Consider the following 14,173-nt stretch of genomic DNA (forward strand, 5'->3'; position numbering starts at 1 on the left):
AATTTCCTATCAACACACGTAGGGTGAGATGGTTGGTTTAACGACCGACCAATCAGAGCGCCTCGTCTTTCTGTAAACAAAAGATTTCATCATTGTTTTTTTACGGCGCTGGAGCTCTCCGTATGTTTCTCAAATCTAACAAGTTTGAGAGCTTCTTTATCTTCTATTCTCAAACAAATAAAACCACACTGCAGATCTCATTACAATTTAGAAGCGTAATCAAATTACAGCATTCAAAACAACGATGTCAACGCAGAAGCTTATAACTCAGGAGGAAAGTCTTCATGGTGAGTTGAACGTATTGGCACGGTTGATAAAGTAACGTTACCTACATCGACAACTTCTGTAAAAAAATGAACATTAATAGTTACATAAAATATTTGCTCACATTGCTTGGTAAGTTGGATTTGATAACAGTGCAAATAATGTTCTTTTGTAAATCTCGACGGTACAGCATCCGGTAACACTGCCAAGTCAGCAACCTCTTGTTTGCCCAAAGCAAACATTTCTTTCTTATTTAAAACTTTGTTTGAGGGACAACAACTTATTAGTGACAAGGGGATTCTCCCCTTTTCAAAACGGGTTGTGCAGAACAATTTATATTTTATTATCAACACAATTACACTATGATTATCTGGAGCTTGGGTGACTCTTGTTTGGTCCATCTTTTTTAAACACAGGGTGGTAAACAGTTGGGATCGCTGTATAATCTGAAAGACTAATTTAGGCATTTTTACCTCTAAAGGAAACTATGAGCACTATTAATGTCAAACTGATCTGCTTTTCTCTTTCCAGATTCGTGGGTAGAGCTTCACTATGATTCAAGCAGTGAACACAGTGAGGGCACACCAACAATGTGTGATATCACAGACCTGGAAAAAATGCTTCTGGAAGCCCAACGCGAGTCCAGCAGTAGTTCACAGACAAGCTCTCACTGTAGCAGGTGTGTAGAAACCCTCCACCTTAAGAAGATTTAAGAAATTGTGTTGTAATTAAGTGTAATCGCAGTGACTTATCATTTCTATTTCTGTAGTCCTCGACGAGTCCAGACACCTCCACTCATCAGTCCTGCCTCCTTCAATGCACACATCAATGTACAGGTAAACGATTTTGTCATTAAGTTTCCATTTTAAGTATCTTTCCATAAAATCAAGGGGCACGATTTTAGTTCTCTGGGTGTGTCTGTCACTGCAGAGCTCACATCACATAGAATTCGAGGATTACCAGACTGAAACCAGATGTTATTATAAAATGTAGTTCTGTTTATTCTAGGAGGAAGTTGTAAGAGAGAGCAAACAGGAAACAGAAGCTGTCATGAGGATCTGTGACTGGTCCAGCCGGCCAGAAAATGTACCACCCGCAGCATTTCTAATTAAACGGCCAAAGCGGAACCGAGTGAACAGCAAAAGCGCGACTAAAACTGACAAGGAAATGAACACAGATTTGCTAAAGATATTGCTTCCATCCCTAGCCCTTACGCACATCTTAATGCTTGGATTGGGGTAAGGCACATTTGCATGTATACAGTCTTTCTCAGTTGTCCCACATTTTGTTTATAGGTTGACCCTATATATACAATTAAATGCTTATACACATTCTCTCTCTCTCTCTGCAGGATCTGTATAGGACGACGTCTCAGTACCCAGTGTTCTGCTATCTGAGTCATAGCAAACATGTTTGTGTTCGGTGTGTCAGGGTCTCTCTCGCATAGACCCAAGAAAGCACCTACAACTTTTTCATGGCATCATTTTGCTCTCTGGACATTCTGGACATTGTAAGCGGATACTGTGAAAATATAAAAACAGCAATAATTTTCCTTTCCATTTCCTGCAGGGAAAATGTTTGGCACAGAACATAATGTAGCCAACTTCTGAGCTGTAGATATGACTATAACCAGGAAATATTACTTTGAGTTTAAAGTGTTTGTTAACGATATAAACATGAAAATTATTTTAGCATCAGGCCACATTGTAGCTCTTAAGCTGACCTCATTTTTGTAACATTTCGAATGGTTATTCTTGAAAATTAAAGCAAAAAAACCTGATTAGTCTAAATAAAGGAATCCTCATCTTTCATATTCTGATAATGATACGCTATTGAACATGCAAATAATGCATTCAATTCATTGTAATGAAAATAAATGGGAGTAAGTGATGTTTGTTCTGAGAAGTGATTACATTTTAAATAAATTTTAATGATTTGCATTCATATAAATAAATATGAATCTTGATGGATTCTGTTAGTAATCTAAAAATCCCCAAACTAAGTTATCGTAAAACTGCTTACAGACCAGCAGATGGCAGTAAAACCCAACTGCTTTATAGCTTTTTGTAATTACACGGTACACCTCAAAAGTTTCCGTTCGTTTGAACTACATTAACATCACAAAATTAAAATATTTTTTTAAATACCACAGCATTAACACTTATAGGGCAACGTGCATGCTGGTTGTTAAAAAAAACTGCTGTTAAACGTCTAGCTATGTTTGTGAGTTATTGAAGAATGAAGAAATATGACATTAGAGATATTGATGATTTGCCCTAAGAAACAATGCCTTATTAATGCCTTTCTAATACGTGAATTACAAGTCACATAAATGCGTTTCACATTATTCAAAATTGTTCACTGATCAGCAGCTTTAAACGACATTAACCTCCACATGTTCATTTTTCCATTTTTATTATTGTGACATCCATTATAAGGTGGTACTACATAGATTGATTTCCTTATTTTCTTTTAATGTAGGCCTAATAATTAATTTTAAATGACTTGAAAATACAAAAATGCACATTACATTATAAAAATGTACAATTTAAATGGAAAAGATTACAATTTATAAAATAAATTCCGCATTAGATAGTAATGATAAAGATTATTGTTATTATGTTTTTAAAAGAGTTGTTTTGTATTGGTCGTATTGCTTAATGAAGTGGAAACAAATCCGATCCTTGACGCGCAATCAAAGTTTTGCTCTTAAAGCATCTGTCTGACAGCTTTATGTCCCTGTATGTCTCAACCCCGCCTATATGCAACACATCATTACATCCAGCCCATGTTCTTAAGAGGTTTGGCATACCTGAGGGAAAAGACGTTTGTTCGCCTTTCCCTGTGGACTCAGAGCTGGGAGAAAGCGTGAATCATGAAGGAGGAGCCGCTGGCTGGTCTGGGGTCAGTTCGCCCCTGGGTGCAAGATGAGTCCGTACATGCGAAATCTCGTACTCACAGGTAAGCAGGTGCATCCCATATTTGACTAATATCCTAATACTTGTGTTTAATTATGTAAATTAATGTAATCAATGTGTATTTTTAGGATGAAAAAAGATAGTTTATGTAAGCACAGTCCTTTTAAGATCAATTTTAAGATAAATTATGGTAGCTATTTTTTCATCAATATGCAGTGGGGTCCAAAAGTCTGAGTATGAATTTTGAGGTTGAGGTTTTTTTTCTCATAAGATATTTATCAATTTTGTTTAGAATTTTGTACGTAAGTAGGCTATGCATATTTTCCTATATGCAAGTTTAAAAAAAAAAGCATTTTTATGTGTAGAATGACATCATAGTATCACTGGAAAAACAGATTGACATGAGTCTCCAGCAGTCAGCCTGTCTCTGTCTCCCACAGAGGTGTGGGTCTCGCCCGGGTACACTTCGAGAAACAGCCACCTGCCAATCTGCGCAAGTCAAACTTCTTTCACTTTGTGTTGGCCTTATATGATAGTCAGGGTCAATCTGTGGAAATTGAACGCACTGCATTTGTGGGCTTTGTTGAAAAGGAGAAGGTCAGTTTAATTAATACTACTAAGAAAAATATTAAACTCATAACCAAACCCAAAAGGAAATAAATCCTGCAGTGATGAGTTACATTTATTTAATCATCAATATAATATTTCAAATAGGAGCCAGAAAATGAGGAGACTAACAATGGAGTTCATTACAAACTCCAGTTACTGTACAACAATGGTAAGTGCAAATCTAATTGTGATATTGACAGGTTATTGTTAAGTATTTGTGTATTTATTTACTTGGTATGAATTGCTTTAAGTCAAGCCTACTTTCAAAATCTACAATTCTCATAAAAAAGTATTCTATAATAATGTATAATAATTGCAGATATTCTGTACCAATGATGCATTTTTCCCATTTCATTTTGTTTAATCTCTTTTAGGTGTCAGGACAGAGCAAGATCTGTACATCCGTTTAATCGACTCTATGACAAAAGAGGTAAATAATTCTATGCACTTTTCTTATTTATGCAAAACAAATCTGTTTCATTAATATTACCAATGTTGTTACTAATTTAATTAATGTTACTTTGTCTCTCTCTATAGGCAATTGTGTTTGAAGGTCAAGATAAAAATCCTGAAATGTGTCGTGTTCTTCTCACACATGAGACAATGTGCAGGTAATTTAATGACACTATAACACACACTGATATACACAATTGTATATACACACATATTAAAATAATTTTATTTTATAGCCGATGTTGTGATAAGAAAAGTTGTGGAAACAGGAAAGAGACCCCATCAGACCCCATCATTATTGACAGGTAGGACACACACTCATGATCATACACATACAGGTAGTGGCAAATGTTCTAAATGTCATTTTAAAATATTTTTCTTTTTTTTAACTCAGGTTCTTCCTAAAATTCTTTCTCAAATGTAATCAAAATTGTCTGAAGAATGCAGGGAACTCACGAGACACACGTCGTTTTCAGGTGTGTCCACACAAATTTCTTTAGGAATTTAGGAAGTCAAATGTTAAATAAACTATGTGATCTCTTGCACATTTTCCTAGGTGCACACTTAATATATTTTTCCAAAAACGTATATAAAAAATTGATGTTTACTGTCATTGCAGTAGACTTCTAAGTGAACCCTAACAGTAAAACCTGTGCACTGCAGGTGATAGTCTCCACCACAGCCTCTGTTAAGGGCCATGTTCTAGGCATTTCTGATAACATGTTTGTCCACAACAATTCGAAACATGGCAGAAGAGAAAGACGACTGGAATTTGCTGAAGGTACAGTAATTACAAACATGCCCTGTAACTTTATAGTAATTCATATAAAATAACAGTGTCTTTATGGGTGCATGTGTAATTTGAAGTGTGTATTCATGCACTGATATTTGTGTGTGTGTGTTCATGGATGTAGCTGAGATCCCTTGCATTAAGGCGATCAGTCCCAGTGAGGGTTGGACGGCAGGTGGAGCTTCAGTTATTATTATTGGAGAACAGTTCTTCAATGGTCTGGAGGTGGTTTTTGGATCGATGCTGATTTGGAGTGAGGTGTATAGCCCAGTCTCAAATACGCTTCTGATCTAAAGATGTATAAGAACCCTTTGCGCTTAGTTTTCATGATCTCCATATTCATTTTACTTAGTGAAATCTTCCAATAAAATGACCCCATGAGAAGATTGTTTCCAATTTTTGTTTTATGGGGAATGAAAATGTTTGTTACAGGTGATCACACCGCATGCAATTCGTGTGCAGACTCCACCTCACCACGTTCCTGGTGTGGTCGAAGTTACGCTGTCCTACAAATCGAAACATTTCTGCAGGGGAGCTCCAGGGCGCTTTATTTACACTGGTGAGAGTTATGTTTAATATGTGTGTGTGCATGCCAAAATTTTGTGGTCATATCTGTACAATGTAAAGTCTGACATTCTCGGAGATAAAATATTCTAAAATAGAAAAATCTATTTCATTTAATATTTGGTTATGTCAGGGGGTGCTTTGAAAAACACCATGGTGTAGATGAGCTTGTATATTTACAGTAACAATATTAATATTGTCATTTTTTCTTTAAAGAATACGAAATTCTTGGAAGCTTCTACAAGACAATCTCTTTTGTTTTATTACTTTTTTAAGCTTTACATGAGCCAACAATCGACTATGGGTTTCAGCGACTGCAAAGGGTCATGCCTCGTCAACTGGGCGACGTAGAAAAATTTCCAAAAGTAAGAGAAAAAAAAACAAGAAGTGATGCTCGGTAAATCCTGGAAGTAATAACTGTGGTGGTGGGATGCCAGTAAGCAAATATAATCTTGAGTTAAAAGACAGACAGAATTAGATAAACAAGTTTCCCCTGAGCCTTCATTTAGAACTTGATATAGTGTTTGTCCTGAGCTGAATGTGAATTTGACCACCAGGAATTCTTACTAAAGAGAGCAGCTGACCTCATAGAGACATTTTATGGAACGCCTCACAACAACCAGGTAGTACAACATTTACATTTTTTGAGTCGTAATACTGACCCCCTCATAATGTATGTGCATCTGGCTATAGGAAATCATCCTGAAGCGTGCGTCTGACATACCAGGTGCCCTCCACAGAGTGCCACGGAACCCAAACCTGCACAGCATTATGGGAGTCAACTCCTTTGACAGACAATTAACTATGAACACAGACTTTTCACAGGAAGTAGAACGAGGTATGCCGTGTGTATGCATAGGACAACTGAATATGGTACGTTTTTTTTAATAATCTCTTTCTTTCAATAGGTTTCAGTCAGAGTTTAAACAATGGCTTTTCAAGCAGCACAACTCGACAGTGTGACTTCAGTATTGCCAACGCGGGCATGAATGTGCAAGCAGACGCACGCTCCTCTATGCCAAGACTCACTCACTCGTCCATGTCTGGGCACACGCAAACACGCACCAGCTCTGTGCCAAACTTCCCGCCGGCTGCCACACAGGGGGTCTTCAACAGTCCCACTGCAGACACACAACACTACGTTGGTAAGAATAACTGGGGTGTAAAAGCACATTGATCTGATTTAAAAATGAGCATGAATCCTACTAAAATAATACAATTAATTATAATACAACTGAATTATGACTGAGTTGCATCCCTACAAAAGACAATGCAATACAAGTATGATTGGTACCTTTTAAATAGCACACACATTTCTCACACTCCTCTTTCTGATGTTTCTATAGTGAAACAAAAAAGTGCATTTGCTCCTGTTCTGAAGCAACAGTCCTCACAAGGTCCACCTCCCATTTGTAGAGTGAGAACAAGCCTACAACACAAACACACTTTAAACACATACACACACTTTCAGAAAGTTACACACATAACATGATAGATTAAAATTCTCTCTCTTGTGTCTTTAACAGCCATGCATGGACTAGCAACAAGCTTCAAACTTCCCAGACATGGTCAATCTCTATTCTGAACCTGATGATGATCTCAATGCACACAATGATAAAAAGAAATTGAATTCAGCATCAAGATAGTTTTTTACTGTCAGCAAAGATGTGTGTACCTTGTAGTGATCTGCTGTGACCCCTGGTGTTTGTAAAACAGGAAGAACTACTGTACTGAACTGTTGTACTCTCTGTGCTCTGATGTAACAATATGATAAATAAAATATGTGGTATAGGTGAGACCTCGGCAACCCTATTTTTTCATTCAACTCTGTATATTCAGGAGGTTCTTAAAAGGGAACGAAAAATGAATTACTCACCCTGAAGTCATTCGACAAGCCTAGGACATCTGTTCGTCTTTGCAATGCAAATGGAAATAGTTTTGATGAGGTCAGCGAGCGTTCTGACTCCCACCCATAGACAGCAACATAACTGACATTCTGCATATATTACTTTCCATTGCGAAGATGAACGGATGTTCTAGGCTCGTTGAACGATTTGAGGGTAAGTCATGGCAGAATTATCATTTTACCACTTTAAACAAATAAACTTTCACAGTATAAGATACTGTATAACTGTACATACTGTATGTTGGTAAGTAACTTCATTTAAATTGATTGCATCGATTTTTAATATGAAACAAAATGTGGATACATACTACTGATAATAATAGTTGAGTAATAATAGAAATGGAGGACATGGGTTTTTGTACGGGTATTTGTAATTTTTTGCACTGATATCATTAAAAAATACATATTGTTTATTTTCTTTCAACACTTTTTATTTATCCATGGAAAAAAAGGTTTGCAAAAAGATAAATATCTTCTACAAAAAATCTTTGTATAAAAATATCAATATGCATCAGGGAAAAAACGATGAGGATGTCAAAATATTCAACTTAATAAAGAATTACAATTTCAATACTTTTTCCACAATCCTTGGGATTAAATAAAACAGCTTGATTATCCACAAGCACCAACTGTACTGATTAATCAATAACATTTATACAATGTTTATGTAACAATAACAGATTCAACAACATAAACAGAAATCCTGTACTCTGTACTGTCCAGCTTAGCAACTAATGAAACTGCATGCTCTCAAAAATTAACATAAATGGAGTATTACAAACTATAAAGGGACTATAGGAGTCCATATTCTCAAGTGGAACGCATCAGCTTTCCAGGTTTTTTCCAAACTCTTAACTCTTTCAAACTCAAACTCTTTTCTCTTAAAAGAACAACATATTCACTTTTCTCTTTGAACAAGCAGTGAAGCAAGAGAAAGTCATTAGGTGGATTCTTCAGTCTTTTCTGGATTGACCTCCTCTAAAGCTTTCTTCTCATGAGTGAGCAGCCACACTTTAATATGATCTCCTTTCCCTCCCATGTATCGCCCACTCTCTCCTGAACTACACAGCACCCGATGACATGGAACTATCAGAGGAATCTGAAAGATTGACAGGGAAGATATCAGACAGATGTGGAAAATAACACCACAGTCGAATAAAGATCAGTATGCCATCACTGCAAGAAGCCCACCGGGTTTCTTCTCATGGCTCCGCCCACTGCGCGTACAGCTTTTGGATTTCCCGCCATCTCAGCAAGCTGCTTATATGTGACAGTTTTACCAAGCCCCACCTTCTTAAACAGTGTCCACAGCACTTTTGCAGTAAAGGAATCTGAAAAGTGAGAATAGCATTAAAGTCTATTTAAACTGCATTTGTTTCTCCAAAATTGTGTGACTAACCATTCTGCAGAAGTGGATGGTGAAAGGCAGGTGGAGGAAGAGAACTGACAGACTCTGGGTGGATGAAGTAACACTGAAGCCAGTCAACACAGCGCTGTAATTCAGAGCTTATTTCGGACTGCCCATTAGAGACCATGTGTTGAGCAAGCCAATAGCGACTGGGGAAAAACACAACACATGATCACAAAAGACTAGACTGACACATCAAATCTATTACAAGTCATCTAAATGGCTGGATTCTAGAATTTACCTTGATCTTTTTTCCACTTGGATGTCAATGGTGTGTACTCCCATCTCACAGCCGGTCAGCATAATCTCCCCTACTGGTGAGCAGAGAGACACATCACGCAGCAAACACGCGCCAGACATCATAACCTGCTCTCACACACACGCAAGTTGTCAAAAACGCGTCCATGCTACATGATGTTACAACATCATGTAGTTGCAACGCAAAGCTCAGGGGTTCGATTCTCAGGTAACACATATAGGCCTACAGTAATATGTGTAACGTTAGTTTGAACGCACTGTAAGTGACTGAGTAAAAGCATCTGACAAATAAACCTCAAACCGCTATTTTGTGTGCTACGTTTGTATTCTTGTTTTATTTGTTGTATTCTTATTAGATTAACAATCGGTAAAAGAATAAAGGTATTACCCAACACGGTTGGAAATACTTCAATTTCAACAGAAAAGTGACCGAGCGTGTGTTCAGAAGTCCACTTCCTGCTTTCAAATGAGGCTGAACTGCGCCAAGACTAACGACGAATCAGAGCACAGCGTAACTGCGCTCGGTGCTGTGATTGGATAATATCGCGTTTGGTCAGTCTTGATGACCTGTGGACGTTGAAGTTACACCATTCAATCGTTGCATTTAATTACTATTATATTTATTTCATTTTAAAATGGCATAGACAACGTTTGCTGTTCTGTTACATCTTACCTGTGTATATTTTTCTGTCACCAAAATGCCTTAGTAAATGTGCACTGTAAAAGATTGGAAACACCAAAAATAGATTTTTTTGTGACTAATTTAAACTGAAGGCACTGAATATGTTTCTTGGATTATCTAAGCGTTAAAAATAAATAAATGGATTTGCGACTACAGTGGCGTTTAATCGACATCATACTCAGGGAGGGGAAGCAGGATTTATGAGAGACAAACTCCATATTCAGCATATATGGTTGCTTCCTCCCCATAGTTCAAGTTCATGCTTGAAGAAACGTGTATTTAAGAACTGAGGTATAAAGAATAGAGCTCCCTCCCAGTTAACACATCAACAATTCTCAAAATTGTTTGTGAGTTTAATGGGACTTGAAGTATCGACTGCATTTATGAACCACTGGGGGTCAGGCAAGGATGTTTCAACAATCTCAGACACATACAAGCTCAGACATACACTCATAATCTCTCTAATGGGAGGATGAAAGAGTTGTGTCCCTGGGGCGATCTCTAGTCAGTCCTATTGTGTTTGATCGTCTGTGACATGCTCTGCTTCCACCGCCTCAGGCAGTGCTGATCTCTGAACAGCTTCTTTAAACCTTCACATACGACCTTATGCCACCTTACAAAAAAGCAATTTGTGCCTACCAGAATAAATCTATGGGATCATGTTCAGTAAATGACACATGCTGTCATCTTCATGTAATTTCTAACCATTCCGTGGGATACAGAAGCGGATGTATTACCTGAGAACGTGTTATCTGTTAATATATTAACAGATGTAGGCCTATGTATTTATACATTAGGAAGTGATGTCACAAAACTAATCTGCTGTGGAAAAGACAACATACTGTCAAATACACTTAAAATGTTAAAACTTGGTAAGGTAATTTAACACTACACTTGAACAAGGGATATGCACCAAGGGGAGTATACTTGTAATTAGTCAACTGTAAATCACTCTAAATCGTTTGTCAGAGATCAAAGACGAGATCAAACTGGATTATGGGTCAGAATGAGAATAAACTAAGATTACAGTTTAAAGATTCTCTCTTGATTGACAGAATGATGGTGACTTACAATGTGATCCCTCCACAACATAAGCCTCACCCTGGTGTTTTAATCTTCAAAGCATGTAATGTGTTAGGTGAAATTAAAGTTTTCTTAAAGAACTGGTTCAGATTTACAAACTATACGGCAGATTTCATAATATGGCAAAATCACATTTCCCTATATCTGTCAAATGCAGTGCACATGCTGCGCAGGTGCTGCATTGCAGTTCATGCTCAGAGGTGATAACGTCTAAGCACTTTAATATGATTAATGTGTTACACGGTCGTGCAGTTCACACCATGTGGTCCCAGATCTCACCTCTGACTCTGTTTGCATGGCCCTGATGTTAAACCAGCACCCTTCATCCTCCCTCATTTGTGCACTTTAATTAGCTATTAAGCAAAGTCATCACTATCAGAGGTGTCAAGCCAAATGCCTCTATAAAAATCTAAATGTAGAAGCACCTGAAAAGGTAGACGTTCAGTAGTTGTGTTAGCCAGCTTAGCTATTTGATCACCTGCTTGACACACTTTCTTGGAGCCATACTTCAACTGAAAATATGTATTTTCATATCACAGGCTTAAAGGGATACTTCACCCAAAAATGAAAATTCTGTCATCATTTACTCACCTTCGAGTTGTTCCAAATCTGTATACATTTCTTTGTTCTGATGAACACAGAGAAAGATATTTGGAAGAATGCTTAAAACCAAGAGATCTTGCCCCCCATTGACTTCCATAGTGGGAAAAATTACTTTATCATTTTGTTTTGTTCTGTTGAACACAAACGAAGAAATTTTTAAGAATGTAGGACAGCAAACAGTTCTGGGGCACTTTTGACTACCATTGTATTTTTTCCCGTGGTAGTCAATGGGGGGCAAAATATGTCTGGTTATAGGCATTCTTCCAAATATCTTTCTCTGTGTTCATCAGAACAAAGACATTTATACAGATTTGGAACAACTCGAAGGTGAGTAAATGATGACAGAATTTTCATTTTTGGGGGAGGTATCCCTTTAAACAGCAAAGCATAGCAAATTTGAAAAAATCCTACTGTTAAACTGTATTTTTAATGTATTATTAAATGTAAATCTTGTAAGTCATATTTTAATCTGTTATCCTTTCCTCATTCAGTTAAAATGAATGTATACTTCCAATGAGAAAACTGAAAGAATATGTAAACACTGATGGTATGTTTATTGATCACAGCAGACATGTTTAAACGGCTATAATTTAACGATTTAACTAATTACAGCCTAATACACAAAAAATAGAAATATAATTGCAAAAAGGGAGAAAGTGTTTTGGTTTATATATATCCTGGTACAAGAGTGCCACCATGTGGATGAGAAATTGTGGAAACGTGTATTCATGTTTTTATTGAAATGGGCTTTTGATTATTTTATCAGTGTACAAATCTTTTGTTCTTTAAATACCTATAATTAATATATTTGTATCATTAGTACACTTTAAACAATTATGTACCCCGCAGTGTTATATTAATTACATTCAGAGATTAAGGATATTTTAACAGGAATGTTTTTTACATTTTAACATGACATTTTCTTTCCAAATGATAAAACCAATTTTATTTTAACTGATTTAAAGATGCATCTTTTATTTTTATATTCTTCCTCGTCTGTTGGGAAATCTTTGCATCTTCAGAGGCAAACCTTCGGCATCCACCTCATTCACCTGAAATTATAATCGAAGGACATCACTGATCAATAAAAACAATTTCACACTGTGAAATTCATTTTCTGATGTTTTTCCAAAAAGAATTAAAAACAGTTGTGTTCTTACTATGTGTATTGGTGGAAGTGGCTCCATTGGAGAGTCAGCAGGAATAGACAGCACTGAGTCACCACCATCCATCATCTAATTATAAAGATTATATATATAGAGATTTTTTACTCTAAGTACACATCTCAACATTTTTATTGTGTATCTATTGCTTGCTCACAAACACTTTTATGTGCTATTTAATGAAAAGAGCAAAGCAAATAATCTCACACGAAATGTTGCTTCTACTTCACCGACACTTCTCTTTCCACCAGGAAGCCAACCGTATGACCAGTGTTGGCAAAGAGTAACTTCTAGCACAAACATGAGCATTAACAACTGGACCAGTTGCCTTCCTTTCCACTCCATATTGGAACTGAAATAAAGACATGTGTTACATTGTACTCTCATGAGGACATAGTTTAAATTATGATTATGATTTTGTTTGACTTGACATTTACATTTTTTTCTAGTTGTTAGACAAAATAACATATTATCTTCCAGTTCTATAGTGGAAGAAAGCAACCAAGTTCAGCACGTATCACTCAATGTATTACAAATAGTGCAAAACCAATAAACATATTTAGACTACATGATGACATTGAACATCATTTAACAATTCAAAATCATCAACAATTTATGCACAAGCGAAACCCTTGAAAACATGTACAGAAATATTGATCTAACCAATGTTCATATCCAATGGAAAAAAATAGGTTTGTATTACATTTTAGGAGCTGAAGGCTGTAGACAGTGGAAGGAAATGTGTGCAAAGATAGAACGTCATTCAATGTTTTTTGAAGAATGGCTATAGACAGCTATGATGTCATTTAGCCAAAAAGACAGAATGAATATGGAATAATACACATTTACATTATGAGTCTAAATATTGTACAGATATTTGTGTAGAAATGTGATAGTTCAAAATGTCTTGTCTTACCTGTTGTCTTTGTGAAGATGAAGTATGTTGTTCTTGGTCTCCTTTATATAATCCTCTGAAAATTAGTAGTACCATTTCGTCATTAGGAGGCTTGAGACCCCAGGGCAGGTGCATGCTTCTCTCTAATGTATGTCTTAATGCACACCTGGGGTTAGTTTGTCTCTTTTGAAACAATAAAGAGTGACCATGGGGACCTTGCTAATGGACTGGTTTAATGTCTGAGATACATTTTATGTTGTTTTAATGGTCAAAACAGACCCCAGATGGCCAAAAAACACGGGACAGATGAGATGAGTAATCTAGTACAAAGACTGCCAATCAGCCATTTACTTTGGACTGATAGCCTTTTCTTTCTTTCTTTCTTTCTTTCTTTCTTTCTTTCTTTCTTTCTTTCTTTCTTTCTTTCTTTCTTTCTTTCTTTCTTTCTTTCTTTCTTTCTTTCTTTTATAATAATCCGGTATCTTGTTTTAACTAATGTATTTTAAATAATATATATTTTAATTATATACGAATTAAATTCTGTATCATTCTATATAAATACATTTAAATATACTCT

General features: G+C 36.4%; 4 protein-coding genes across 6 annotated transcripts; 2 read left to right on the plus strand and 2 right to left on the minus strand.

Annotated features, from left to right (window-relative positions):
* The first annotated feature begins 54 nt into the window (after positions 1-54).
* bnip4 (BCL2 interacting protein 4) lies at positions 55-2,154 on the plus strand. The gene is made up of 5 exons (XM_057344296.1): positions 55-287; positions 796-943; positions 1,034-1,100; positions 1,273-1,502; positions 1,616-2,154. The coding sequence occupies exons 1-5, from the start codon at positions 245-247 to the stop codon at positions 1,659-1,661; spliced, it is 534 nt and encodes a 177-aa protein (XP_057200279.1). The 5' UTR covers positions 55-244; the 3' UTR covers positions 1,662-2,154.
* Positions 2,155-3,136: 982 nt separating this feature from the next.
* On the plus strand, positions 3,137-7,461 carry ebf3b (EBF transcription factor 3b). Of its 3 annotated transcripts, XM_057343842.1 has the most exons (16): positions 3,137-3,225; positions 3,623-3,779; positions 3,897-3,960; positions 4,166-4,221; positions 4,329-4,402; positions 4,481-4,549; positions 4,639-4,720; positions 4,908-5,025; positions 5,159-5,292; positions 5,467-5,593; positions 5,875-5,963; positions 6,156-6,221; positions 6,292-6,436; positions 6,507-6,743; positions 6,945-7,015; positions 7,125-7,461. In XM_057343842.1, exons 1-16 carry the CDS (start codon positions 3,140-3,142, stop codon positions 7,137-7,139), a joined length of 1,590 nt encoding a protein of 529 aa, XP_057199825.1. In that variant the 5' UTR covers positions 3,137-3,139; the 3' UTR covers positions 7,140-7,461. The 3 variants fall into 3 exon arrangements, with proteins under 3 accessions (XP_057199825.1, XP_057199824.1, XP_057199826.1); XM_057343841.1 differs by lacking the exon at positions 7,125-7,461 and having other exon boundaries at positions 6,945-7,099; XM_057343843.1 differs by lacking the exons at positions 6,156-6,221; positions 7,125-7,461 and having other exon boundaries at positions 6,945-7,099.
* Positions 7,462-7,951: 490 nt separating this feature from the next.
* Positions 7,952-9,632, minus strand: mgmt (O-6-methylguanine-DNA methyltransferase). Its single transcript, XM_057344298.1, has 5 exons — positions 9,559-9,632; positions 9,154-9,278; positions 8,904-9,061; positions 8,696-8,835; positions 7,952-8,603 (listed from the first exon to the last, which is right to left on the minus strand). Exons 2-5 carry the CDS (start codon positions 9,273-9,275, stop codon positions 8,445-8,447), a joined length of 579 nt encoding a protein of 192 aa, XP_057200281.1. The 5' UTR covers positions 9,276-9,278; positions 9,559-9,632; the 3' UTR covers positions 7,952-8,444.
* Positions 9,633-12,085: 2,453 nt separating this feature from the next.
* On the minus strand, positions 12,086-13,796 carry gnrh3 (gonadotropin-releasing hormone 3). Its single transcript, XM_057344190.1, has 4 exons — positions 13,618-13,796; positions 12,909-13,053; positions 12,699-12,773; positions 12,086-12,590 (listed from the first exon to the last, which is right to left on the minus strand). The coding sequence occupies exons 2-4, from the start codon at positions 13,044-13,046 to the stop codon at positions 12,519-12,521; spliced, it is 285 nt and encodes a 94-aa protein (XP_057200173.1). The 5' UTR covers positions 13,047-13,053; positions 13,618-13,796; the 3' UTR covers positions 12,086-12,518.
* Positions 13,797-14,173: the final 377 nt, after the last annotated feature.

The sequence above is a fragment of the Triplophysa rosa genome, linkage group LG10, assembly GCF_024868665.1.
Source record: "Triplophysa rosa linkage group LG10, Trosa_1v2, whole genome shotgun sequence".
NCBI classification, from domain to species: domain Eukaryota; kingdom Metazoa; phylum Chordata; class Actinopteri; order Cypriniformes; family Nemacheilidae; genus Triplophysa; species Triplophysa rosa.

Excerpts from the sequence above, each read along its gene's own strand:
- mgmt (XM_057344298.1), bottom strand. The coding sequence starts at position 9,275 with ATGATGTCTGGCGCGTGTTTGCTGCGTGATGTGTCTCTCTGCTCACCA. Across the intron at positions 9,062-9,153 it reads CAAGTGGAAAAAAGATCAAG|TCGCTATTGGCTTGCTCAAC; the intron begins GTAAATTCTAGA and ends GTTTTTCCCCAG. Across the intron at positions 8,604-8,695 it reads GAGCCATGAGAAGAAACCCG|ATTCCTCTGATAGTTCCATG; the intron begins GTGGGCTTCTTG and ends TCAATCTTTCAG.
- bnip4 (XM_057344296.1), top strand. The coding sequence starts at position 245 with ATGTCAACGCAGAAGCTTATAACTCAGGAGGAAAGTCTTCATG. Across the intron at positions 288-795 it reads TCAGGAGGAAAGTCTTCATG|ATTCGTGGGTAGAGCTTCAC; the intron begins GTGAGTTGAACG and ends TTCTCTTTCCAG. Across the intron at positions 1,101-1,272 it reads ATGCACACATCAATGTACAG|GAGGAAGTTGTAAGAGAGAG; the intron begins GTAAACGATTTT and ends TGTTTATTCTAG.
- gnrh3 (XM_057344190.1), bottom strand. The coding sequence starts at position 13,046 with ATGGAGTGGAAAGGAAGGCAACTGGTCCAGTTGTTAATGCTCATGTTT. Across the intron at positions 12,774-12,908 it reads AAGTAGAAGCAACATTTCGT|ATGATGGATGGTGGTGACTC; the intron begins GTGAGATTATTT and ends CTTTATAATTAG. Across the intron at positions 12,591-12,698 it reads CACTTCCACCAATACACATA|GTGAATGAGGTGGATGCCGA; the intron begins GTAAGAACACAA and ends TTATAATTTCAG.
- ebf3b (XM_057343841.1), top strand. The coding sequence starts at position 3,140 with ATGAAGGAGGAGCCGCTGGCTGGTCTGGGGTCAGTTCGCCCCTGGGTG. Across the intron at positions 5,594-5,874 it reads AGGGCGCTTTATTTACACTG|CTTTACATGAGCCAACAATC; the intron begins GTGAGAGTTATG and ends TACTTTTTTAAG. Across the intron at positions 6,744-6,944 it reads AGACACACAACACTACGTTG|TGAAACAAAAAAGTGCATTT; the intron begins GTAAGAATAACT and ends ATGTTTCTATAG.